The 26584-nt window shown below is 41.8% G+C and overlaps 3 protein-coding genes and 1 pseudogene across 4 annotated transcripts in view; 1 reads left to right on the top strand and 3 right to left on the bottom strand.

Moving 5' to 3' along the window:
- The window catches only part of Pex14 (peroxisomal biogenesis factor 14), a 195168-nt gene that overhangs the window by 151212 nt on the left and 17372 nt on the right, over positions 1 to 26584 (bottom strand). Inside the window, exon 6 of one of the 2 annotated variants that reach the window (XM_027947535.2) lies at positions 22285 to 22371. The exons of the other annotated variant lie outside the window; for it this stretch is intronic. The gene's annotated coding sequence lies outside the window, so the exon portion shown is untranslated. Of the gene's footprint in view, positions 1 to 22284; positions 22372 to 26584 lie in introns of those variants that run through there. 2 annotated transcript variants of the gene reach the window in all.
- On the bottom strand, positions 151 to 2287 carry LOC114102162 (T-cell immunomodulatory protein-like; annotated as a pseudogene).
- On the top strand, positions 3699 to 13857 carry Dffa (DNA fragmentation factor subunit alpha). The gene is made up of 6 exons (XM_027947654.2): positions 3699 to 3911; positions 5638 to 5799; positions 7065 to 7207; positions 12081 to 12270; positions 12449 to 12600; positions 13286 to 13857. The coding sequence occupies exons 1-6, from the start codon at positions 3782 to 3784 to the stop codon at positions 13496 to 13498; spliced, it is 990 nt and encodes a 329-aa protein (XP_027803455.1). The 5' UTR covers positions 3699 to 3781; the 3' UTR covers positions 13499 to 13857.
- On the bottom strand, positions 22085 to 25361 carry Cort (cortistatin). The gene is made up of 2 exons (XM_027947537.3): positions 23547 to 25361; positions 22085 to 22371 (listed from the first exon to the last, which is right to left on the bottom strand). Exons 1-2 carry the CDS (start codon positions 23667 to 23669, stop codon positions 22153 to 22155), a joined length of 342 nt encoding a protein of 113 aa, XP_027803338.1. The 5' UTR covers positions 23670 to 25361; the 3' UTR covers positions 22085 to 22152.

Genomic DNA, 26584 nt, shown 5'->3' with positions numbered 1-26584 from the left:
ATAAATAATATTCAAAATCCCCTATTTTATCCAATAAGCCAAAATTTAGTATTTCAACTAATCGAATGAATGATCGCTCCTTTATATAATATCAAAGCCAAGTCACAGAGCATTGCTTGAAACCTATGGGCCTCTTGATCATTTTCTCTATCATCTGCTTTCTTTTATTGCCTAAGCAAAATGCCAATTATTGCCAAGATGGAAACACAGACATCCATGAGATCTATAGCAGTAAGTAGAAGGATGTTACTTGGTATAACATAGTTTGACACCCCAGCTTCACAAGACACTGTGAAGGTATGGAATGACAATTAGCTGGGAATTTGGAATGATTGTAGTCCACTCTTGTTTTTGTACAGATGTCTCTCTAGAAGGACAAGGAATTCCAACATAAAGATGGTCAGGAAAGTTTTCACTACGATCTGAGCCAAGTACATTGTATGGTAGTTGGGGAGCTAAATGTGCTGATTGGCCAAGTTGTCCAGCTGAGACATTTTTCAGTTATCCATTGGCATCTACAGCTGTATACACCATATATGGCTCAGGTTGATTCACTCCAAAAGGTGTTATTTTATTTTATTTATTTTTTTTAATTAATATTTATTTTTTAGTGGACACAACATCTTTGTTTGTATGTGGTGCTGAGGAGCGAACCCGGGCCGCACACATGTCAGGCGAGCGCGCTACCGCTTGAGCCACATCCCCAGCCCCAAAAGGTGTTATTTTATGAAGACAGTCATTAGAACACAGACCACTAGGAACACACACTTTTACAAAATACACATCTGCTTCAAAGTCATTTTTTAATGTATAGATGGCAAAATCATTCTTTGTGTAGACTTTCCTTGGTATCCAAGGAAATTACAGTATCCAAGATCCCATCTTCCTAAATGTCAAAAAGGTGGCAATCATGGTATGTGGGCTCTCTCTCCTCCAGTGAGGAGGTCTATGGAACAGGGTAGAGGAGAGTGGCTGCAGATTCATGAATCAAGACCTTCAGAGACCAAGCCAAAAACAGGTCTGATTTTATTGTGTAGTTACCATGTACTCAGGTAGTAGCTAAGCAGATTATAGGCAGTCACCAATACAATTTTTGGCCAACTGTCCTTGCTGCGACCAATTGAGGAGTGGACATGGAGCAAGCGCTGGGACCACAACACGTGGCCTCACACCCAGGGATGTGTCTAAAGGGTAAGCAATTTGCTGCTCATGCACCTAGCACAAGGGGAGTGGTTTGCCACTCAGGCGCCCTTAAGGTATGTCACATATGCAGTACTCCATGCACTTGTCCCCACACCATGACATCTCTGATTTGATTTAGGTCCATTAGTCCAGTAAGATTTAAACATTGGATATGCCTCCTTACAGCTCACATTATTACCAGGGTCATTCTCTAGTGAAAAGTTCTGTTGTTTGCTTCCAGATGTATGTATGTCTTTAGTGTGGCAGGAGTGTCTGGATAGCCATCCATGTTATAGTCTCCAATATGAAGGAAAACTGGAAATGGTATTTCAGTCAGTCATCCTTCATGCACAAATGGCACAAAGGCCCAGAGTGTGTCCTTATTGCTGAAATCCTGTAGGACTGGAACCCACTGCTTTATTCCAGATTTCAGTAAGGAGATGATGATATTTTGGCAGTTTTATCTTCACAGCCTGGAAGTAAGTGATCCTTTGTCCATCTACATCAAAGTCTGCAAATGCTGACTGTCCATCCGCCACTATATTTTGAGGTTTTTGTGGACAGAGAACTTTCCACCCCAATTTTCCCATATCTCAAACTAGAAGGTACTACAGTCAGACAATGTTGTCAGGAATCAATCTGCTGCAAAATCTTCAGTCAGATCAATAAATGAATGAGAATGTGGAATTCACATATTCTTATTAGTGGTCAAAGCAGAATGCCATAATAAATTTCCTCCTAATAGTATCTTTGGCTTGGAGCTGTGGCTCAGTGGTAAAGTACTTGTCTAACACGTGCAAGGCACTGGGTTCAATCCTCAGCACCACATAAAAATAAATAAAATAAAGGCATTGTGTCCAACTACTGTCCAACTACAACTAAGAAAAAAAGTGTTTTAAAAAAAATAGTATCTGTGGCTGGCTGGATCCATTTGTGATACCAAATGTATCATGAATTAAATCACCATTGAAGTCCATAATTAGTGGCTGATCTTGAAAAGTCCTATTGAGTATGGTTATATTGTTTGATTTTGTCCTCAGAAGATAACAGCTCGTAATTCATTGTTGGCATGTTTCTGGGGAAAATATGTTAGAAGGACATCCATTTGTGAATCACCATTATAATCCCCAAAGACTACACTTGTTATCAATGCACTGTGATTCTTGAAAGATACCTTTACTTTGGGTTTAAAAGAGGGTGCGTTCTTATCTGTCATAAAAGATGATGAAATCATTTTTTCCAGCTGGCATACTTCTTAATGTTTAGTCTTGCCAAAGAACAATTTTTCTTAATTTCAATTTTGATTTATTTTTAGTTCTAAAATCAGGCAACTCTTCATTCCATAAAAGAGAATCAGTGCTCCAATGAGCACAGCATAAGAGGTTAGTTTTATAAGCAGAAACAACAACAAAATAGCAGATTGGTCATTTCAAATTTACTTTCCTTGTAAAAACAAGGACAGAGAGAGAGAACAATAAGAAAATAACTGATTGGTCAACATTACTTCAAGTTTCCTTTCAGTACAAGAATTAAGGAAGAGGGAACTTCACCATCATTCCAGTTAAAACTGACCTGTTTGAGAAATTTGGCTGTTATCTTTGTAATCCTGATTTCTGGGAAATTGAGATTAACAGTTTAGTTTCAGTTTGGTAGGGCTGGGGACTGAATCCAGGGGCTTGCACATACTAGGCTGAACTACTGAGCTACACTCTCAGCTCTCCATTTAGATTTTTAGTCAGGTCTATTGCAGCCTGGTGCAGGAGCTTAGTCCAGAATAGTGACCTCTTGTACTTTTTTTTTTTAACAGCCTATTTATGTATTTAAGCATTTGTTCAGCAGGTCCAATCTGATTTGCACAGGTGTAGCAGGGAATCGAATGACAGATTTATTTAAGTATTAACATTATGCATCTATATATGCATGTAAGGACCATCTAAATTTCAAGGAAGTATATGTGTGTGTGTGTGTGTGTGTGTGTTTGTGTGTTTCATAATGCAAAATAAATCCCCGTTGAACTCACTTGTAAACATTCAATTGCAACTCCTAAAGAAAACACTAAAAACTGGTCTGGGGACTGTATGACCAATATGATTCTATGATATGTATACTCAGAAAAATGAGACATTATATCCTATCTATGTATGACATATCAAAGTATATAAGTGCATTCTACCGTCATGTATAACTAATTAAAACAAATAAAAAATTAAAAAAAAAAAAACTGGTCTGGGGATTAGTCAGTGGTAGGACATATGCTTAATGTGCATGAGACCCGGAGTTCCATTCTGCAGTACCGCCAAACGTCTTTCCTTCTCCTCTTTCTCCTTCTCCCCCTCCCCTTCCTTCTCCCCGTCCCCTCCTCATCCTCAGCCCCACAACCCCGTCTTTACACACAGACACTACAGATCCCAGCATGCTCTGGGACTGCATGTGACTGACTACAACTAGAACTACATCTCCCGGCGTGCCTTGGTCTCACGCGTGATTTGCTTCTGCGAGAACTACATCTCCCGACAGGCCACGGGAAGCGGTGGGAGTAAAAGGAGCGCCCTACACGGTTTCCCAAGACTTCCCAGAGTCAAGTTCCACCTGGAAGAGGATGGAGGTGACTGGTGGTGCTCCGGGACCCGACGAAATCCGGCTTCTAAAGCCATGTCTGCTGCGCCGCAATCAGAGCCGCGAACAGCATGGCGTGGCGGCCTCCTGCCTCGAGGAGCTGAGGAGCAAGGGTTGGCCCGGGACTGGGACCGGGGCGGGGACGGGGAGAGCGCCACGGGTGAGGATGTCCGGTGGAGGCAAGGACGGTCGGGCAAAGTGTCGAGTATTCTCGCGGCTCTGGGAAGCCCTGGGACAGAAATGCCCCAAGGTATAGAGATTGACAAGTTTCAGGCATTTATCTCATGTGAGACGTAATGGGGGGGGGGGCGCGGAATGGACTGGAAGCAATATGTAAAGGAAGACCGACTCCACTTAGGTGTCGCCTAAAACAGATTTTGGACCTCAAGGAGTCTAGTGCATTCTTGCCAATCTGGCTCACTAAGGTGGTGCTGGGACCCCCAGCTGAGCCCACCGTGGAGTGGAGGGGGTTTCCATCGTCAGCTGCTACTGGTACCTGTGCCACAAAGAGGAAGCTGCAAATGACAACTCCTGTAGGGTCCAGGCAATGATCATGAGCTGATGGAAGTTCTGAGTCCAGCCCCAGACTGCTTGAACTTGCACTTAATCATATCTGGACCCTTAGTTTTCTCATCAGCGAAGTGGGTGTATTTCCAGCTCTGATACAAAAGATTCTGGGATTCTCAAATGACACAATACATTCAAATGAATTACAAGTGTTAGTAGCCCCTAGCAACAAATTATGTATCCAAAGAAGTTCTGCAGGTTTAGCGTGTGAGCCAATCCCAGACATGCAGTCAGCCTGCCTGAAGGTGTACACTGCTTCCTCTGAGTCACAAAGCTCCAGCAAATGTCTTATAGAAGATGTGAGACTCAGGAATACCCCAAGCACTATAAGTGCTTTGGTGACATGGATTTTTTTCTACATAAGCATTTACATATTTCTTCCTGGCATTAAGTTCCATGATTTTAGTTCAACTTACATGGACTGGATGGATAGCCTTGGCTGAGACTTCTGTTCTCTGGACCTATACAGGTTTGCTGTTCTATCTTGGTTGATAGATAGCATTGCCAAAGGATATTTATAGTCTCAGCTTTTTCTGTTTAGTCCAATCTTGGTATTTGAGGAATTGCCATCACTTAGCAGGATGGGGCAGACTGGCCCTGGAGAAAGGATCTTGCTCAGTGATGATAAAAATGAAAAGCTCCTGAAACAAGCTTCTGCCTTTTATATTTTTTCTTTAAGCTAGAATACCTATAAAGGAAGATACTACAAAGAACAAAAAGTATTCTTTTTTTTTTTTTTTTTTTGGAGACATTTGACACACAGGAGAATTTTATTTTTTTTTTTTGCAATCCTAGGGATCAAACCCACACACAGGAAAATTTAGATGACCACTGAATGAATAAATGAAAGAACACATATGCATAAGGAATCAAACCAGACTTGTATTGGTCGGTTGTTCATTCAAGGACAGACTCAATGTCTCCTGGATGGGGAAACACATTTTCAGAAGCCATACTGGGCTTAAATCCCAGTTCTGCCACTTATTCTGTGATCTTGGACAAGTTACTTAACCTCTCCAAACCTTGGGTGACATGGATTATCTGTAAAATGGAAATAACAACAGTACCTGATTACTACTGATTATGAAAAGCACTTAAAATAATATCAAGCACATGGTAAGGGTTACTTTAGTGTTGATATTTATAATTGTTATTGTAGTTACTATTGTCTACAGGAATTCTGCTCAGCTTGGGGGGCCATCCATATTGAGAGTACTGGATATAATTTCCTTATGGATATTTTTCAATTGCCAAATATTTTATTCTTCTTAGCCTGTGACATTCTGGCCATTGACAAGTCCCTGACACCAGTCACTCTGGTCCTAGCGGAGGATGGTACCATAGTGGATGATGATGATTACTTCCTCTGTCTGCCTTCCAACACAAAGTTTGTGGCATTGGCCAGTAATGAGAAGTGGACATACAGCAATTCAGGTGAGGAACACTGGCTGTGTATGACATCATTGTCATCGTAATTGATTTCACTGCACAGGCATCTGATTGCCATTTTGCTGTTTAAGCATTTATCCAGCAAATGTTTACCTGAGCACCTTCTGTGTGCCAGACAGGTGCCAAGTCCTGGGATTAAAGAGGAGTGTGGTGTAGTTCTCAACTCATTCACAGTACACCAGACTGGATCAGGCTGCCTGGGTCTGATCTATTTACTAGTGAGGCTAGTAAAAAGGCTCTGCCATTTACTAGCGAGGTGATACTTACTGTCATGATAATTTCAGTGCCTGTCTCCTAGGATCAACATATGGATAATATAGTACCAAACCAAGGCTTCTCAATAATACCATTGACATTTTAAGCCAGAGAATCCTCTGTTGTGGAGAGGCTGTTGTGTACATAGTAGAATGTTTAGCAACTTCCTTGCCTCTTATCACTCAATGTCCCCTGCCACAGCTTTGACAACCAGACATTGTCAAATGCATTTAGATCCTACCTGACACATGGTAAGGGCTCAGTAAATGTTACCTATCACTGTCATCATCATCACTTGAGATGCAAAGGCAACTAACAGAGAATCCCAGGAACTTGAGAGGTTGAGGCAGGAGGATCACAAGTTAAGGGACAGCCTCAGCAACTTTGTGAGACCCTGTCTCCAAATAAAACAAAATAAAAAAGGACTGGAGACGTAGCTCAGTTGTGAAGTACCCCAAAACATAAATAAAAGGTAAATACTATTAGCAGTCAAGGATCAAAGAATTAAAGAAATATATTCAGAAAAGTCATTGCTACTAAATTGGGGAAATCAGCCTTTAGCAATGGCTCTCCAGCCACTATTGTACTTGTGCCCAAGGGGCAGCAAGCAATGGCTTGCTCTTTAAGGATGGAACCAGTCCACATATGGGAGAAGCACTGGTGAGAATGAGTGTTTTCCTATATAAAAGCAAAAAAAGGGAGGTGTGGTAGGATCCTGGGACCATACATGACTACATGTTGGGGTTAGGTGTCTTTTCCATAGAGGAATACAGAGCAGTTTTACACAGAAATAAATTGAAGAAAAAAATTTAAGATCCTAGATAGAGATTTTTTACTTTCCTGAGAATCCTTAAGAGCAGGTTCTTTCTTCCTCATTGAAACTGTCCTTAGTGGTCAGTGGGAGGGACACACACATCCTCCAGAGGTCTGTGCTAACCGAGGAGGTGAAAACGGTACTTGAAGTGACTCTGACAGCATTTTCTCCTAAATATCAGATGGAGGTACAGCTTGGATTTCCCAAGAGTCCGTTGATATCGACGAAACAGACAGTGGGGCAGGACTGAGGTGGAAGAATGTGGCCAGGCAACTGAAACAAGATCTGTCCAGCATCATCCTGCTGTCAGAGGAAGACCTTCAAGTAAGCCCTTGATTAAACCCAGTGCTCACCCAGCCTCTGTAGTCCCCAGCCCCTTCTTAGCTTCTAGGCCTCTTCCCATAATAATTTCATTATTTCTTAATTCTTAACTATTATTTTTTCATTTTTTATTTTTTGAAGTCCTGGAATTGAACCTAGGACTTTGTGCATGCTAGGCAAGCACTGTACCCCAATCATTTTCCTAATTTTTAAATAATTTTTACATTATAACTAAGAGTCTTCATTTTTTTTTTAAAGAGAGAAGAGAGAGAGAGAGAGAGAGAGAGAATTTTTTAATATTTATTTTTCAGTTTTCGGTGGACACAACATCTTTATTTTATTTTATGTGGTGCTGAGGATGGAACCCAGCGCCCCTCGCATGCCAGGTGAACACGTTACCACTTGAGCCACATCCCCAGCCCAGAGTCTTCATTTTATGATGATCACCTACAGTAGGTTTTTTTGAGGTGAGGGTGTTTTTCAACAGTACTGGGGATTAAATCCAGCACCTCACACAAGCTAGGCAAGCACTCTACCACTGAACTACATCCCCAGACCTTTTTTTAAAATTTTCATTTTGAGACACTGTCTCATAAGTTGCCCAGGCTGACCTCAAACTTGCAATCCTCCTGCTTCAGCCTGCCAAATAGCTGGAATTACCGGCCTGCGCCACTATGCCAGCTGAGTAGCCCTTATTCAGTCCTCACCATGCATCAAAGTCACCTGTGGATTTTTTTTTAAAATACAGATGCCCCGGCTCCACCCTACACCTGTCTAGGTGGACATTGGAGGTTAGGGATGTGCTGCTAAGGAATGTAGAGTTGGAGTAGCTGGACTCAAATTCCAGCTGTCTTTTTGACTATGTGGCAGTAGCCTGATTTCTTGCATTCCTCTCCAGTGAAGTTGGGTTTCAGGAGAAAAGTATGTTTTCATTTAAAAACTATTGATTGAATCTCTCTCCTGGGCTTCACCTGGCTCTGAGCACTGGGAGTATGGTACTGAATTGGTATGGAAGTGACTTTTTGGTCATTTTAAAATTTACATATTTATTTGGGAATAAAGGATATGAATATATTCATATGTTTCAAAATCCAAGAGGTATAGAAACATAGTTCTACAGATAGCCAAAAAGTGAAAATTACTCAAATGTCCATCAATTGATGAATGAATAAACAAAATATAGGAAGTCTATACTGCAGAATCTTATTTGGCCATAAAAAATGGAATATTAGTGCACGTTAAAATAGGATGATCCTTGGGACTAGGGATATGGTTTACATGGTAGAGTGCTTGCCTCACATGCACAAGGCCCTGGGTTCAATCCCCAGCACCACCAAAAAATAAATAAAATAGGATGAGCCTTGAAAACATTACACAGAGTGAAAGAAGCCAGTCACAAAGTGCACATAATTCATGATTACATTTATATGAAATGGCCAGAATATGCAGATCCATAGAGAAGGAGAGTAGTTTAGTGTTGGGCTGGGGCACTAAGGAAGAATATGAAGTAATTGCTAATGGGTTTCTTTTCAGGGTGGTAAAAAAATGCATATGTGTATGTATGTTTTTATTTAGTGCTGGGGATTGAACTCATGGTCTCACACATGCTAAGCACATGCTCTACTACTGAGCTATACTCCAAGCCTGTGGTGAAAACATTCTAAAATTGATTGTACTGGTGGTTACATAACACTATGGGCATACTAAACCTATTGTATTTTATACTAAAACCCACTGAATGAATGAATCAAATGGCATATGAATTATATTTCAGTATGTTGAACAAAAAGGACTCACAAACCAGGTATAGTACTGCATGTCTATAATCCCAGCAACTTGAAAGGCTGAGGCAGGGGGATCTCGAGTTCAAGGACTCAGCAATTTAGCAAGACCCTGTCTCAAAATAAAACACAAAAAGGACTGGAGATGTAATTCAGTGGTAAAGTTCCCCCTGGGTTCTAATCCTAGTACAAAAAGAAAGGAAAAAAACCCTCCCAAACTTGGACATTTGGATTGCCATCTGTCTTGCTATTCCAGACAGTACTGCAAGAGTGCACACCAAGGTCATTTTACACAGTCACTTATCCGTAAAATAAATTTACAGGTGTAACTGCTAAATTAAAGGGTACATGCATTTGATAAATATTGGCAGGTTCCCAAGAGGTGACAATTAAACTAAAAGCTACAGGACAAGATGGATCCTGCATAGGAAGTTTGGAGCCAATGTTCCAAGCAGAGGGAAGTCAGGAGCCTTCCTTATCTATTTTTTTTAAGAAACAGAACAGGCACACCTGTAATCCTAACTACTCTGGAGAATGAGATTGGAAGATCCAAGTTCAAAACTAGCCTCAGCAATGAAAAATGGGCTGACACTTGCTTAGCACATGTGAAGCCCTGGGTTTGATCCCCAGTACTGCAATAAAAAGGAAAGAAAAGAGCCAGACGTGGTGGCACACACCTGTAATCCCAGCAACTAGGGAGGCTGAGGCAGGAGGATTGCAAGTTCAAAGCCAACCTCAGCAACTTAGCAAGGCCTTAAGCAATTTAGCAAGATCCTGTCTCAAAATAAAAAAATAAAAAAAAGGGCTGGGGATGTGGCTCAGTGGTTAAGCACCCCTGGGTTCAATCCCTGGTACCAAAAAAGAAAAGAAAAAAAAAAGAAAGTGATCATGACCTTCCTTCCCACCTCAACAGACTAGCATGTTGCAATGGATCCTTTGAATGGGGAGCACCATAGGCCTTACCTGAATAGAAACATAACCTTGTGAGTTGCTGGTCAGAGCCTGAACCCTGAGGGAAACTTAGGACACTCAAAGAGAGCTTATGAGGCTGGACACCCACAGATAAAGGAAAAACTTGAGGCCAAGGGCACTGAGGGCCTTAAGGACAGGTGAAAGGAAAGAGCATAGAAATCATTTACACATGGTGAGAGTCTTAGAATAAGACTGATTTTGGGGAAGTTACTTGCCCTCTCTTGCCTCATTTTCCACATCTGTAAAATGGGATTATGCTAGTACCTCTCTTGTAAGGTTTATACCTCTTGAATTCTGAATCTTGTGAATATATTAATATTACCTGTTCAATAATTGATGCAACATAAAATTTAAAACTAAAGTCTTTTCCTCAGAGAGGCCCTTCCCAATCTAGTACTCAAGAAATGCAGGCTTTTGATCGGAGTGTTTTTATTGAGCTCCATCCACATGAGGGCTGACACACAGCTGACTTTAGAGCCACTACCCAAATGTTAGCAGTTTGGTCTTTTTCTTTCTTTCTTTTTTTTTTTTTTTTTTGTGTGTGTGTGTGTATGTGGTGCTGAGGCTTAAACCCAGGGCCTTGTGCATGCAAGGCAATACTCTACCAACTGAGCTCTAACCCCAGCTCTGGTCTTTTTCTAGTAAGGATTACTTTTAATCTAGTGCTGTATATACAAAAAAAAAAAAAAAAAATGAACCACCTTCTTTTTACATGTCTTCATACATGTACTTTGGATAATGATGTCCATCATATTCCATCATCCTTGCTAACCCCCTGCCTCCTCCCTTCCCCCTCACCCCTCTGCCCTACCTAGAGTTCATCTCTTCCTCCCATGCTCCCCCCTCCCTACCCTACTATGAATCAGTCTCCTTATATCAGAGAAAACATTCAACATTTGTTTTGGGGGGATTGGCTTACTTCATTTAGCATTATCTTCTCCAACTCCATCCATTTACCTGCAAATGCCATGATTTTATTCTCTTTTAATGCTGAGTAATATTCCATTGTATATATATGTCACATTTTTTTTTATCTATTCATTTACTGAGGAGCATCTAGGTTGATTCCACAGTTTAGCTATTGTGAATTATACTGCTGTAAACATTGATGTGACTGTCTCCCTGTAGTATGCTATTTTTAAGTCCTTTGGGTATAGACCAAGGAGTGGAATAGCTGGGTCAAATGGTGGTTCTATTCCCAGTTTTCCAAGGAATCTCCACACTGCTTTCCATATTGGCTGCACCAATTTGCAGTTCCACCAGCAATGTATGAGTGTGCCTTTTCCCCCACATCCTCACCAACACTTACTGATGTTTGTATTCTTAATAGCTGCCATTCTGACAGGAGTGAGATTTCATCAGAAATTTCATTAGAGTAGTTTTGATTTTCATTTCTCTAATTGTTGGAGATGATGAACATTTTTTCATATAATTGGTGATTGATTGCATATCTTCTTCTGAGAAGTATCTGTTTAGGTTCTCAGGTACTTAGTGAGACCCCATCTCAAAATAAAAAGGGTGGGGATGTGGCTTAGTGGTTGAGCATCCCCAGTAACTCCTCCCTCTGAAAAAAAAAAAAAAAAAACTTAAAGCTTTAAAAAAGTAAACAAGAATTTAAGTATTTAAGGTGAAAGAGAGGAACTTTTGCTTACAACAGCATCATATTTTTTTTAATAGTTGTCGATGGACCTTATTTTATTTATTTATATGCAGTACTGAGAATCGAACCCAGAGCCTCACATATGCTAGGCAAGCACTTTGTCACTGAGCTACAACTCCAGCCCATGGTTTTGTTTTTAATGAGGCACCAAAGTCTCGCCTTCCCAGTTTTCACACTGGGAGAGTACTGGAAACATCACAGGCCCCCTCTTGACCCTCAGCCAGCCATGATAGGAACTCTGGGGAAAATGAAATAGGTTCTGTGATAGATATATTTTGAGAGAGAACACCAGGTTTAGAAAGTAGTTTGCTAGGGCTGGGGATATAGCTCAATTGGTAGAATAGCTCAGTAGGTAGAATGCTTACTTTACATGCACAAGGCCCTGGGTTCAGTCCTTGGCACCACAAAAAAAATAAATAAATAAGAAAGTAGTTTGCGATTTCTCGATGTGTTTGTTCATTAGGTGCTTATCAACGTTCCGTGTTCAGACCTGGCTCAGGAACTCTGCCAAAGCTGTGCTACTGTCCAGGGGCTCCAGAACACACTCCAGCAGGTGCTTGATCAGAGAGAGGAAGCCCGTCAGTCCAAGCAGCTCCTGGAGCTTTATCTGCAGGCCTTGGAAAAGGAGGGTGGCATCTTGTCAAAGCAGGAAGGTAGGACTTTGCTGGGGCTACCCTGAGCACTCAGGAGCCTTCCCTCAAGAAAGGACCCACGCGCAGGCAGCCAGGAACACTTCAAGTGACATTTATCTTTTGCCCAACCAGTTGCTCTACCTGGTGGGCTGTCTGTGTGATTGCAATTGTGCTCATCTCTCTCACATCTGCTTTGCAGAGTCCAAAGCTGCCCTCAGTGAAGACGTGGATACAGTTGACACAGCCGTCAGCAGAGAGATCACCTCTGAAATTGCACTTAGGGGCCAGATCCTCACAGTGCTGAAAGAGAAGCCTGTACCTGAGCTGAGCTTGTCTAATCAGGATTTGGAGGTGGGCGAGACCCAGGGACACTAAGCTCAGGAAATGACCTGCCCTGGAGAAGTAGTATGACCGACCGTGGAGGGGCACGTTTGGGGTTTCTTTTCACCTCTGCAGACCTCAAAACATAACTGCCAGTTTGCCTATCATATGTCAAAGCATTTACAAACACCTAATTTAAGTCAAATGAGAATGGCTTTAAAGAGAAAACATGTGCACGTCCTCAGATCATCAAAGGCCATTCTCTGGTCTTGGATTGGTAATGAAATGACTAAAGCTGACAGGGAGAGAAAGCAGGGCTTGAGCTTCCGAGATGGCTGCCAGTTCAGTCCTGAGGTCTGTAAAATGGCACATGAGAAGGCAGAGTTGTCAGCCATCTAAAGCCAGGCAACAAGGAGCTGGACAAAGGAAGCCCATCCGGGTGGGTGCTCCTCCTCATCCTCTGTCCTTGTCCCTGTCCCAAGTGCCCTTCTATTGTAGACAGAAGGGAAGGAAGTTGTTGTTGACAGGAGCTTGGCTCAATTTCCTGGTGGTATTGAATGGTAAGAGAAAGCACTTGAAGATTTACTGTGAAAGAAAACTGGCCTTTCAGCCTAAACATGAGCTGATGTTGCCTAATCTACTCCCCTAAAGAAAATCACAAAAGCACAGACAAGCGCACAGGAGTGGTTCTCAGTGGTTCTTATTCTTGCTGCAGTTGGTGACCAGGGAAGATACCAGAGTGTTGGCTGCTGCCTTGAACTGGGACATAAAGAAGGCAGAAACGGTTCAACGGGCCTGTGATCAGGAGCTCACCCTGCGCTTGCAGCAGGTACAGAGCTGGTGCTCACTCAGGAATCTTTCAGCAAGGAGGAATTCCCTGCCTGGAGACCCACAGAATCCTAAAAGAGCCAAGCACGACCCCACATAGCTACAGCCAGAAACATGGAGGAAACCTGCGGCCTTGGCTTGTCATCAGTGAAATCCTTCAGCCTGATCTTTTTATTGCCTGTGTCCTGCTCTGCCCTCTGCCTTTGATCATGCTCTCCTGGCCGGGCTGAGACACCAGCTTACGCCCACTTCAGAAAAGCCAGGTCTCTACATTTGCCCTTCTGTGTATTTTGAATGATCCTGCCTCCAGAGTACATGTGCTCATGATCTCGTTTGTCAGGGCCGGGGGCGTTGCTCAGTGCTTGAGCACATGCTTGGCATATGCAAGGCCCTGGGTTCTATCCCCAGCACCCAAAAATGTAAGTAAATAAAGTGCTCGTTAAGGGCAGTCAAAAGAAATTGTCATGTCTGGGACTCACTATCCTTGTTCTACAGATTGAACTGCAGAATTTTAGACACAAATAACAGTAGAGAAGGTGACTAACAGAGCATTCATTGTGGCCACAAACTTATTTCTCAAATTAACAAATTTTTTGTTAAAAGGCACATATTAAGTATGCAGACCATAGGGACATAGAGAATCTAATTCACCATTTCTAATATCTAACTCAGTATTGTAAAATTATATATGTTACCATTATGAAACTCTTTTCAGTTTTCTAATATGTTTTATCAGCAGGGAGTATAAAAGGCCATTAAAGTGATTTCCATGCAATATGGCTCCAAGTCTCTCTGGGAGCAGAGCAGAACATTCTAGTTTATATTCCTCCTGTTTCTGTACAGATTTATCCGGCAGGTTTGTAATCTGTACAGTCTTCTTGTTGGGAAAGGAGGATGAGTTTCATGAACATATTTGACTTTTTAAATTTTTTAAAAATATTTATTTTTTAGTTTTTTTAGGTGGACACAATATTTTATTTTTATGTGGTACTGAGGATAGAACCTAGTACCTCATGTGTGCTAGGAAAGCACTCTGCCACTGTGCTATAGCTCCAGCGCATATTTGACTTTTTAATCCATGCTTACAGGAAAACATAATGCCATTGAGAGATGTACTACACATGTTTTTGCTTATGTCTTTGTTCTTAGTCCTGGGATTGAACGCAGCACCCCACACCTGCTAATGCTAAGCACATCTCTGCAGTATCCCACACCTGCTAATGCTAAGCACATCTCTACCCCCATCCCCATGTTGGCTGGTTATTAAGCAAAGAAATGTGACATTAAGTCACGGGGTGAAGGTGAGGTAAAATAGAATTGTCTCATGGGCTGGGTTGTGGCTCAGTGGCAGACCATTTGCCTAGCATGTGTAAGGCACTAGCTTCGATTCTCAGCACCTCATGTATCAATATATCAATGAATGAATAAAATAAAGGTCCATCAGTGACTAAAAAAATAATATATCCTTCTCCTAGGATGTTGAGGGGAGCGCTTAGACCTCTTTAGCCCTTTTTAATTTATTTTTTATGCTAGGGATTGAACCCAGGGGTGCTTTACCTACAGAGCCATATCCCCATCCCTTTTTTAAACTTTGAGATAAGATCTCACTAAGGTTGACTCGAACTTGTGATCTTGCCTGAGTCTTCCGAGGTGCTGGGGTCACAGGCTTGCCCCACCATGCCTGGCTCTCTTTGGCATCTTCTACCTCATGCTGTACCTCAGCGGTTCTCACTCAAACCCAATATTTCCCTTTTTATAAATTATTTTGTAATATCTTCTTGAATTTTTTTTAAATAAAAGCCATAGCTGAAAACCAATAGCATTAAGTGGGGTACTAGGGATTGAACTCAGGAGTACTTGACCACTGAGCCACATCCCCAATCCTATTTCATATTTTATTTAGAGACAGGGTCTCACTGAGTTGCTTGGCACCTCACTTTTGCTGAGGCTGGCTTTGAACTCAGGATCCTCCTGCCTCAGCCTCCCAAGCCACTGGGATTACAGGTGTGCACTACTGCGCTAGGCTAAAGCATTAATCTTGGTTTTTTTGTTTTGTTTTGTTTTGTTTTTAATATTTATTTTTTAGTTTTCAGCGGACACAACATCTTTGTTTGTATGTGGTGCTGAGGATCGAACCCGGGCCACACGCATGCCAGGCGAGCACGCTACCGCTTGAGCCACATCCCCAGCCCCCAAAGCATTAATCTTAACACAAGAATAATATTTCATAAGATGCAAGAAGAAAATAACTTAATAAAATTTCATGTGTTTCACTTCTGAATGTGACCAAAAGCACCTCAGGTCATTAGATGCCTTTACTTCCACATCGAATTACTGTGATTTTGTTTTGTTTTGTTTTCTGTTACTGGGGATTGAACCCAGGGTGCTTTCCTACTGATCTACTATCTCAGCCCTTTTTATTTTGTTGTATTTATTTATTTATTTATTGGTATTAGGAATTGAACTCAGGGGTACTTAATTACTGAGCCACATCCCCAGCCCTTTTTTATATTTAGGGACAGGGTCTCCCTGAGTTGCAAATGCCTCGCTAAATTGCTGAGGCTGGCTTTGAACTCGTGATCCTCCTATGTCAGCCTCCCAAGTCACTGGAATTACAGGCATATGCCACCATATCTGTCTATTTTGTCTTATTTTGAGACATTCTTGGTAAGTCACCCAGACTGTCCTTGAACCTGTGAATCTCCTGAGACAGCCTCCTGTATCACTGGAATTACAGGCGTGGGCCACCATGCTTAGCTGAATTACCATGAATTTGAGAAAGGCAGAATATGTGATGGTGAATCAAATACTATAAGCAGCACTTGGTAATGAGTTTTCTCAAAAGAAAGTTATAGAGCTGGGGTTGTAGCTCAGTGGTAGAGTGCTTGCCTAGCATGTGTGAGGCATTGGGTTTGATCCTCATATCACACAATCAATCAATCAATCAATAAATAAATAAATAAATAAAACAAAGGTATTTGTCCATCTACAACTAAAAAATATTTTAAAAAAGAGTTATTAACAAAATAACAATTCTTTCCTTGAGTTACAAGGTAGCTATTACATTCCTAGAAAATCCAACTTATATTAACACAGAAAAAAAAACTATTAATATATAAAACAGAATTAGGTTTCAGGCTAATTTTTTTAAATATTTTTTAGTTGTTGATGGACCTTTATTTTATTTATTTGTATGTGGTGCTGAGAATCAAACCCAGTGCCTCACACATGCTAGGCAAACACACTACCACTGAGCCACGATCCCAACCCCAAGACTAATTTTTTAAATATTTATTTTTTAGTTGTAGTTGGACACAATACCTTTATTTATTTATATGTGGTGCCGAGGCTCGAACCCAGGGCTTCACACGTGCCAGGCCAGCACTCCACCACTGAGCCACAATCTCAGCCCAGGTTTCAGACTAATTTTGAAGAGGTTTTCATCAATATGAATATCAAACATGATATCCAGAATCCATGCAGGATGTGGGACTACTTTGTCCTTTGTATTGCAGGAAAACTAATATCCACCCGACATCTACTCAGTGCCAGAAGTAACTTCATCAGTGAGACAACTAAAAGCATCCACATGCTTCCAGATGCCCCTGGAGGGATAATTATGCCCACTGAGGATTTTTCTAGAAGTTTTCAGTCTATTGTGTCTTAGCTTTTAGCACATTGGAGCCTCACAAAACTGGATGAATAAGAGACTGGGGTTGTGGCTCAGTGGTAGAGTGCCTGCCTAGCACATGTGAACGTCTCTTATTTTGCACATGTGAATGAACTGGGTTCAGTCCTCAGCACCACATAAAAATAAATAAAGATATTGTGTCCACATATAATAAAAAATATTTTTTAAAAAACTGGGTGAATAAGTACTATGTAACTTATGTCATTCTGTACATGAGCAAAGGGGCTCAGTGAGGTTCGGTGACTTGCCTCAGAGGGTGTGGATTCAAAGGCAGGTGTTCCAGTTTCTAATGCTAGTACTCTTTCCATTTCTTTTTTTTTTTTTTTTTTTCTTTATTTTTATGTAGTGCTGAGGATTGAACCCAGTGCCTTACATGTGCAAGGCAAGCGCTTTGCACGGAGCCACAGTCCGGCCCTCTCTTTCCACTTCTTTATATCTGTTTTAGGTCTGCACACACTTGTCTAGTCTACCTCCAGGTCACTGGGTTTCGTTTACCTATGTGGCAAGTTGGAGTCAGCTCCAACTGGGAAAAACCTGATATGTCTACAACTTGCCAACACCCACAGCCTTCATGCTGGTGGTACTAGAGCAGTACATAAGCTCAGTCAATTCTGAACAGTTTGCATGATAGTGAACTTATGAAAATGTAGAAAGGTTCTTCTATTCACCAGTTATATGGACACCTCATATTTGTCCTTCTAGAAGAAAAATGTCTATTTCTGTCAATGGATCTATAGGGCAAAGACCTCAGTCTGCAAACCAGCCCAGGTGTTAAGAACAGTTGCAAACATAGATAGCCCCTGGTACCATTCACCTTCCCTATGCCGCTGTGCCTTCAGGCCTTCTAGAACATAACAGCACAGCCATATGTCTAAAAATAGGAGAGAATAAGTGGGGTCTGCCTGTTCTGGTAGGAGAAAAGAACGTCAAAGAAAGCAGCTGGGACTAATGAACTCTCCATTAGCCGTATTCCATTCTTTGAACCTGAGTCAAATGTCGGTCCCCATTAGGCAATTGGCTTTGACAAGAGCTGTGCTAATTACCACTTAGCAACCTTTAATTTCTGGGTAAAAGCAAGAGGAAAAAAACTAATGGATTTTTCATTTTCCAGAGAGAAAGGAATAAAATAATAGTAGTCTATTTAAAAAAAAAACTGTTAATTACAAGAATTATTAATGTGCCTTTACTCACCAGATTGTTTAGCTGCTTAATTTCCTAATTAGCTGTTCAATTCATTTTCCTTTAGTTTGTCTCTCGCTTGCTTTATTTATTTATTTTTTTTTTTTTTTTGGTAGACTGAGCTACATCCCCAGTCTTTCTTTTTTTTTCCACTTTAATTTTGAGACAGGGTCTTGCTATTATTGAAGATCTCGAAAAATCGCTGAGGTTGGCCTGAAATACTTTGCTGTCAGCCCTGAAAGTTGGATGCTATGAAGGAGTTCTGCAAGATGCTCATCAACTCAGTTCTTTCTCAAAAGCTAAGGATCTATTCTGGTGCCAAATACCAGAAATAACAAGTGGTGAATTTGAAGCTGTTTAGTGCCTGATGACCCAGGACTTGCACTGAACTACAGAAAGGTAGCTTTAAGAGAAGCCTGCCAAAAACCTGATGGAAGGAAATCACCATTTAGCCTTAATTTATTAATCATGAGCTTTTAAATCTAGTTTTAACATTCAGTCCATGCCAGCAAACATTTTATGAAGTTCCCTGTACTTGTTGGATTTCTTGGTGGTATCACTAGCGAAATCTCATTATTCTCAGATACTTAGTTAAAAGGTACAAATACAAGGCACAGTGGCTCCCTCCTATAATCCCATCAATTTAGGAGGCTGAGGCAGGAGGGCAGAAGTTTGAGGGCAGCCTTAAGCAATTTAACAAGGCTCTGAGCAACTTGATAATACTTTCTCAAAATAAAAATTAGAAGGGCTGAGGATGTAGCTCAGAGGTAAAATGCCCCTGGGTTCAATCCCTGGTACCAAAAAGCAATAAAAATATAAAGAGCTGGGCATGGTGGTGCATGTCAATAATCTCAGCTGCTCAGGAGGCTGAGACAGGAGGATTGTGAGTTCAAAGCCAGCCTCAGCAAAAGCGAGGTGCTAAGCAACTCAGTGAGACCCTATCTCTATATAAAATACAAAACAGAGCTGGAGATGTGGTTCAGTGAGCCAATGCCCAAGTTTAATCCCTGGTACCCAAGTAAATAAATGAAAAAGAGCTAGAAAATATATTTTTTTAAAAAACCCAGTCTTAAGGATTGTGCAGCAGAGAGGACCCCATTTAAAACTGAAAAAACAAAAAGTCTGTTTTCGTTTAGAAAAATCTTGAGACAAAGTTTTTGAGGTTAACTGGCCTTTGAGACAGGCGTCCTCCACCAGTGCACTGACCCAATTACGGCTCTCTTGAAGCTGCTGTGTTTGGAAATGTGGATGCTATTAAGTCTCTTCCATCACATTAGACTTTATTCAGCTAGTAATTATGAATATGAGCTCAGCTCTGTGGAAAACAGAATGGAATGGTCAGCAGCCATACTTGGAGAGTCTGCTCCCTGGTGTCTAGAGAACAGGATAATATTCCAGTGTCCTCCAGCCAAGCTTGGCTGGTTTTCCCAGTGTTAGGCCACAGAAACTTTATAAACTCAGGGTGTGGATCTCTAAGCTTTAAAGTTTAGCATCTGGGGATTTGAGCCCAATCTCCCAGCCCCCACAAGACCCCATTGCATGCTTCCCCCACCTGCTGCTGTGCCATTCTTGAATAGTCTGTCATACAGTTTGGCTTCTGAACCTTCAAATTGGATGTTTCCTTAGAGTCTATGTCTCAAGAGTTATAAACAACATGTGTCATCAAGTGAGGATTTAAGTGCTATGAAGGAGAATTAACATGTGAAAGGGCTTTGCAACCCAGAGACTTATTTATTAGGAGATCCTGCTCAATGAGGATGTTACATCACAGAAAACAGAATTCTACCTCATTTAATCATCATTCCCTGGAAACCACTGAGGAATGGGTAAACCAGTCTGACAAATATTCAAAAAATATGTATTAGTCACTGAACAAAGCCTATACACAAGACGGTGGAGGTCCTAGTCTTATAAATTCAGGCACCAGAACTAGGTGTGGTGGCCACACCTGTCATCCCAGGCCAGCCTCAGCAATTTAGCAAGATTCTGTCTCAAAATGAAAAATAAAAAGGACTGAGGATGTAACTCCTGGGTTCAATCCCCAATTAAAAAAAAAAAAAGAAAGGAAAAAATAAGTTGAGGCACCAGGCAATAGACTGGGCAGCAGCGCAGCTTGGTGCATCTGGTTTGAAATAATATTTTTATAAGTAGACATCTTTCCTCACAAAGCAAAACTGAAGCTATAATCCATGGAAAGAATTGTAACAAATTAATATTAAGTCACTAATTAAAACTGGTACATAACAGCAAATTTGAATTTAACTTTTATAAACATGTCAGCATGATGTCTATTTAATAGCATAACATTTGTTTAAAAATTAATTTTAGCTAAAACATGAGGAATAATCATTTTGCTCTTTGAACACATGTTAAAAATTTGCTTGTAAAGTTTGCAGTGCTGGGATGGAACCCAGGGCTTTTTTCATGCTAAATAAGCACTTTACATTGAGCTACATCCCCAGTCCCAGAAACATTGTTTTAAATTAGACAATTCATATCAAAATAAACTGAAATAAGATGCTATTCTAAACTCTTAAATGTGCAGCCTTTAACTTTTAAATTCAAAGGAAGACTGTCAAGCACCAGAATGAAGGTGGGAAGAAAAGCCCAATGACATGGAACCTAGTTCAGCAAGAACCACCAGAAAGTGTGTGTGTATTACTAGGAATGAAACCCAGGTCCTTGAATGTGCTAGGCAAGTGCTGTGCCACTGAGTTGCATCCCCCAGACATTGATTTGTATGTGGTGCTGAGGATCGAACCCGGGCCACACGCACGCCAGGCGAACGCACTACTGCTTGAGCCACATCCCAGCCCCCAGACATTGATTTTATTTTTTAAATTTTGAGACAGGGTCTCACCAAATTGCCCAGGATGGCCTTGAACTTTCAATTCTCCTGCATCAGCCTACCAAGTCGCTGAAGATTACAGGTGTGGGCAACTGAATCTGGCAAGAACCACCAAGATCTTTATCACCCAGCCAGGCATGGTGGCACATACCTGTGATCCCAGAGGCTCCTGAGGCTGCAGCAGGAGCATCCAGAGTTCAAAGACAGCCTCAGCAACTTGCTGAGTCCCTGTCTCTAAATCAAATCTATAAGAAAAGGCTGGGATGTGGCTCAGTGGTTAAGAGCCCCTGCATTGGATCTCAAAAAAAAAAAAAGTATTCACCCAGGGGGTGGGAAATGGGGGCAAGTGCTGGAGAGTGAAATTAGCCAAATTATATTGTTACATTGTAAACCTTCAAATATATAACAATTAATCCCATCATTATGTACAATTATAATGCAACCATAAAAAATGTGGAAAACATTTTTTAAAATGTTCACTTGGGCCAGACTGCAAGGAAAGTCAGGAGGCCATTTTTCTTTATTTCTGCCCCTTCCTGTATATGCTTTTAAAAAGAAGCAGATGACAAGAAAGAAAAATCTACCATCTGGCACACCTATAATCCCAGCAACTAGGGAGGCTGAGAAAGGAGGATCATAAGAGTGAGGCTAGTCACAGCAACTTAATGAGTTCCATTATCAAAATAAAATTTTAAAAAAGGCTGGGGATGTAGCTCAGTTGGTAGAATGCCAAAGTTGAATCCCCAGCAACACTTACCCATACAGTATTCAATTGGGTTCCCAATTACTGCTTTAAATACTTTCAGTATTGGGTATCATTGAAATTTTCTCTTTCTAAATTTTGAGACAAGGTCATGCCAAGATGCACAGGCTTACCTCCCACTTGCTATTTTTCTGTCTAAGCTTCCCAAGAAGCTGAAAAATCTTTTTGAATAAAGCGGGAAGAAACTGCCTCACAAAGAAAGAACCCTGCTGCTTAATACACTTTATTTGGGTCCATCATTACACTTTACATAAGTAAGTAGTCCTGGGTGGTTCATTTGCAGGAGGAGAAGGTCTTCCAGAAGAAGTTCTTGCAGGGCGTTTTATCTTGGCGACGGGGCTGCTGAAGGGGTGGGCCTTCCTGCCGTTTGGAAACCTCACTGGCATGCCCTCCAGTAAGGGCTCCAGGACTGGCCTGAGAAGTCCACTCATGCCACCAAGCAAGGAAAGTCAGGAGGCCATTTTTCTTTATTTCTGCCACTTCTTGCATATGCTTTCAAAAAGAAGCAGATGACAAAAGAAAAATCAACCATCGGGTTCAGTGGCATTAAAGGGTATGTGAATTCTCACTTTAAAAAAAAGAAAGAAAAGATGCTCCTTAAAACAAAAATCACATTTGTATTCAAAGGGTGAGAAAGTCATCTCCTAGCAGGCACAGAGCCCTGGGTTCTAGCACTACAAAGAAATAAAATAAAGGATGAGAAAGTTAAGAGAATACCTTTAAAAAATTGCTCTAATTAGAGGAAAGTCAATAATTGTCAGACAAGGAAAAAAACCTGCTAGTTCTGCCCCATAATCTTTGCTGAGGTGCTTAATTAGAGGGGTGGGGAAATCTGTCACCACAACCTCCCTAACACCTCCCAGACAAATGACTGGCAACTAGGAAGCCTGAGGTGAATCAGGCTAATTTAGTTTGTCCCACCTTGGGGCATCTTTCTCTGATACAGATCAGATTGAGATGCTAAATTGTGGTCTCTTATTTATTTATTATTTTGAGGGGCAGTACTAGGGATTGAAACAGTGCCTTTCACTTACGAGGCAAGTGCTCTACCACTAAGCTTCACCCACAGCCTGACCTTTCAAATTCCATTGAAAGCTTCTAAGAGTAATCTGATGATAAATGACCTGTCTGAAACTCATCTGATAATTGTGGAGAAAAATCCATTTTTAATGGTCAACTTTATGAACTCTTCTTGGAACTTTTTCAAAAAGGGAAAAAGAGAAATAAATTACCCATGAAGTTACAAATTCTCATGGTGGAAAATGTAATGATGTCAATTAATCTGAGAATATGGCTACATAAGTAAATGAAGGCTCTAGAAATAGGCTCTAGAATAGGGCAGGAGCCACTCCATGAGTGCAAAGAGATGGCCTGGAGCACTCGCAGCATATCAGACTAGCAGAGGCAGAGCCAGCATAGGAGAGAGGCTCCCCCTGAAATGCCGAGGTCTCTGACAAACTTCCCGGGCTGGAACAAGTGAAGTCATGAGAATCAATAGTCTGAATGGGATAGGGCAGCTGAGGACACTGGAGTTCAGCATTCTGCCCTGCCCTGCGCACACACACTGGGCCATGCAGATGCTGGGAACCCACAGGGTAGCCAAAGTGCTAGGCAAAGAGATACACTGGCAGCAGGCTAGCATGTGGCCAAGCAGAGACTGTACTCACCGTGCTGTCCTGGCGGCTGGGGCCACTCTCGAGGGGAAGAGCAGTGGCTGTGGCCCCCCAGAGCAGCAGTAGCAGCATTGCACAGGCCCACGGCCACTTCCCTCCAGCTCTGCTGCCGCCCATCCTTCTTGGCAGCCCTGAAGTCAATGTTTTGTGGATGTGGGTCTCTTCTTTGGAGACTGGGGTATTTTAAGCTCCAGTACCAGCTGTTTTGGCGTCTATACGTGTCAATTGAAAACCTGTGGCCCTCTTTCCTCACACACACGCATAAGTGACGCATGAGCTTGAGCAATCAGTGCCCACAAAAGCATTTTGGGGATGAATTTAGCCCCTTAATTAAAGCCTCAGGTTTTTTCCTGTGTTTAGGGTGAATTTGCTCTTATTCTGGAATCATGTGTGCTTGTTTCTGAGGAAGTTCTACTTCCTCACAATTATGCCTACAACAAGCAGGAAGCCATGAGAACAAAACCAAGTGATTTAACATAATATACAATTAGCCTTGAATAAGGAGTTTAAAATGTAAAATTTTGCCCATATAGAAGTATGACTGAGGGACTGGGGGTATAACTCAGTGGTAGAACACGTGCTTAGCATGCATAAGGCCTTGGGTTCCTTCCCCAGCATCCACAAGAAGTAAAGTAAGACCGAGTCTGCTATAAGCAATAGAAATCAGAAGCAAGCTAGGTGCAGTGGTGCATGCCTGTAAATCCCAATGGCGCAGGAGGCTGAGACGGGAGGATGGCGAGTTCAAAGCCAGCCTCAGCTAAAATGAGGCACTAAGCAACACAGTGAGTCCCTGTCTCTAAATAAAACACAAAATAGGGCTGGGGATGTGGCTCAGTGGTCAAGTGCCCCTGACTTCAATCCCCAGCATCCCCGCCAAAAAAAAAAAAAAAGAAATCAGAAGCAATGAGGGCTCAGAGTGACACAGTGACAGCACCACTGGCTTCACCCAATTGTGGGCGAGGACCACGCCCCAGCATTGCCCTCCACCTAGCAGGCCAGACCCACTGGACCCATGCCAGGCCTTCTCAAACTATCAAGTGAGACCTAAGTGCAGAGAGTGAGGCAGGTGCAGGGAAAAGCCAGGAGCCCTCAGCGATCCAGCAGATGCCCAGGTGATGCAACCGGAGCAGCCAGCACTTTTTTTTTTGGTACCAGGGATTGAACCCAGGGTGCTTAACTATGGAGCCACATTCCCAGTCCTTTCTATTTTTTATTCTGACACAGTATGCCACTACATTGCTTAGGGCCGCTCTAAGTTGCTGAGGCTGGCCTTGTGAACCTTGAACTTATGATCCTTCTACCTTAGGAATTGCCTCCCAAATTGCTGGGATTTTTTTTTTTTTTTTTTTAAGGAAACAGAAGTGAGAGTGCTTCACATAAAGTCAAATATCATTTCACATTGCGTGGATGTGTCATACGTAAGGCACCTTTCTGTAGGTCACAGACATGTTTGAGAAACTATGTATGCCAACATGTACTTGGCCAGCTCCCAGGACCACCCTGCTCCCAAGGACAACACCAATGCCTGGAAGCAAAGTCCTTCTCTGCCACCTCCTGGCTTCTCTTCAGGGTTGTAGTTTCAGACTCACACAAATGCATGGATCCCTTCACCCAACTGAGACAGCTAAGAGATCTGAAACCCCACCCCAGACCTTCCTGATAGGGCAGCATCCATGGCAGGCTCTCAACTGAAGCAAAGAAACAAGAACTGAAAGCTCTTTCCAGAAGTCAACATGGGCATTTTCAGTTTTTCCAAAGTCCTAATTCACACCCTTTTATTTATTTATTTTTATGTGGTGCTGAGGATTGAACCCAGGGCCTCGAACACTCTATCGCTGAGCCACAACCCCAGCCCAACACCCTTTTAAACAAGGAAAATCTCAATCTTGAATTTGTCATAGTTTGATTTTTTTTTTTTTTAATTCTTTTTGGAGTCCTGGGACTCAAACCCAGGGCCTCACATGTGGTAATAAGCAAGCTCCTACTGAGCCCCACCTCCAGCCCTTGTGCAATTATGGTAACATTCTAGGTAGAACTAGCATGCCCTGATAACCTGCAGCTTTACACTGTACGTTTAGTTCTTTATTTCTATACCAAAATATATATATATATTTTTTTTTACCTAAAATAATCCCAACAAATTTTTAATTTATCCAGCTGGGCGCAGTGGTACATGGCTATAATCCCAGTCACTTGTGAGGCTACATGGGAGGATTGTGAGTTCGAGGCCAGCCTGGGCAACTTAGTGAGACCCTGTTTCAAAATTAAAAAAAAAAAATTGGGGGGCTGGAGTTGAGGCTCAGCAGTAAATCGCTTGCCTCGCATGTTTGAGGCACTGGGTTCGATCCTCAGCAACACATAAAAATAAATAAACAAAAATAAAGGTATTGTGTTCATCTACAACTAAAAAAATATTTTAAAAAAATTTTGAGGTATTCTTGCAGAGGGAAATTCATGGCAGCTGAGCCATGAATATGATTAGTATATTCTTATATGATTAGTATACTTTGTAGATTTTATTCAATGAACACATTAAACATTCTGGGCACTTAGCCTGTACAAAGAACTCACTTTGGAGAACAGCAGTGGGCACTGGGGATTGACCTAAAGGTGTTTTCACCACTGAGCTACATCCCCTGCCCTGTACACAGAACACAGTACACAAGGACCCATGCCACCTCCTCCCTGACAGAGCTATAACAACCTGGGGGCATATGAAAGATAAGAAAATTTCTGGGGGGATGAGAAGTGTGCTCTGATAGCTTATCACTGGCTGTTTTCAAGAGGTGGCAAAAGGCAGGTAAGGTGGCAAACAGGTAATCCCAGCAGCTCACGACGCTGAGGCAGGTGAATCTCAAGTTCAAAGCCAGCCTCAGCAACCTAGCATGGCCCTAAACAACTCAACGAGACCCTGTGTCTAAATAAAATACAAAATAGGGCTGGGGAAGTTCAATCCCTGGTACCTCCTCACCACACACACAAAAAAGTCCATATCTTAGGACTTCATAGGGTTCAAGACTACAATCCTGAAT

The sequence above is a fragment of the Marmota flaviventris genome, chromosome 10 (genome assembly GCF_047511675.1).
Source record: "Marmota flaviventris isolate mMarFla1 chromosome 10, mMarFla1.hap1, whole genome shotgun sequence".
Lineage (NCBI taxonomy): Eukaryota > Metazoa > Chordata > Mammalia > Rodentia > Sciuridae > Marmota > Marmota flaviventris.
Note: the sequence above shows the minus strand (reverse complement) of the source record. Positions and strands in the feature narration are given on the sequence as shown.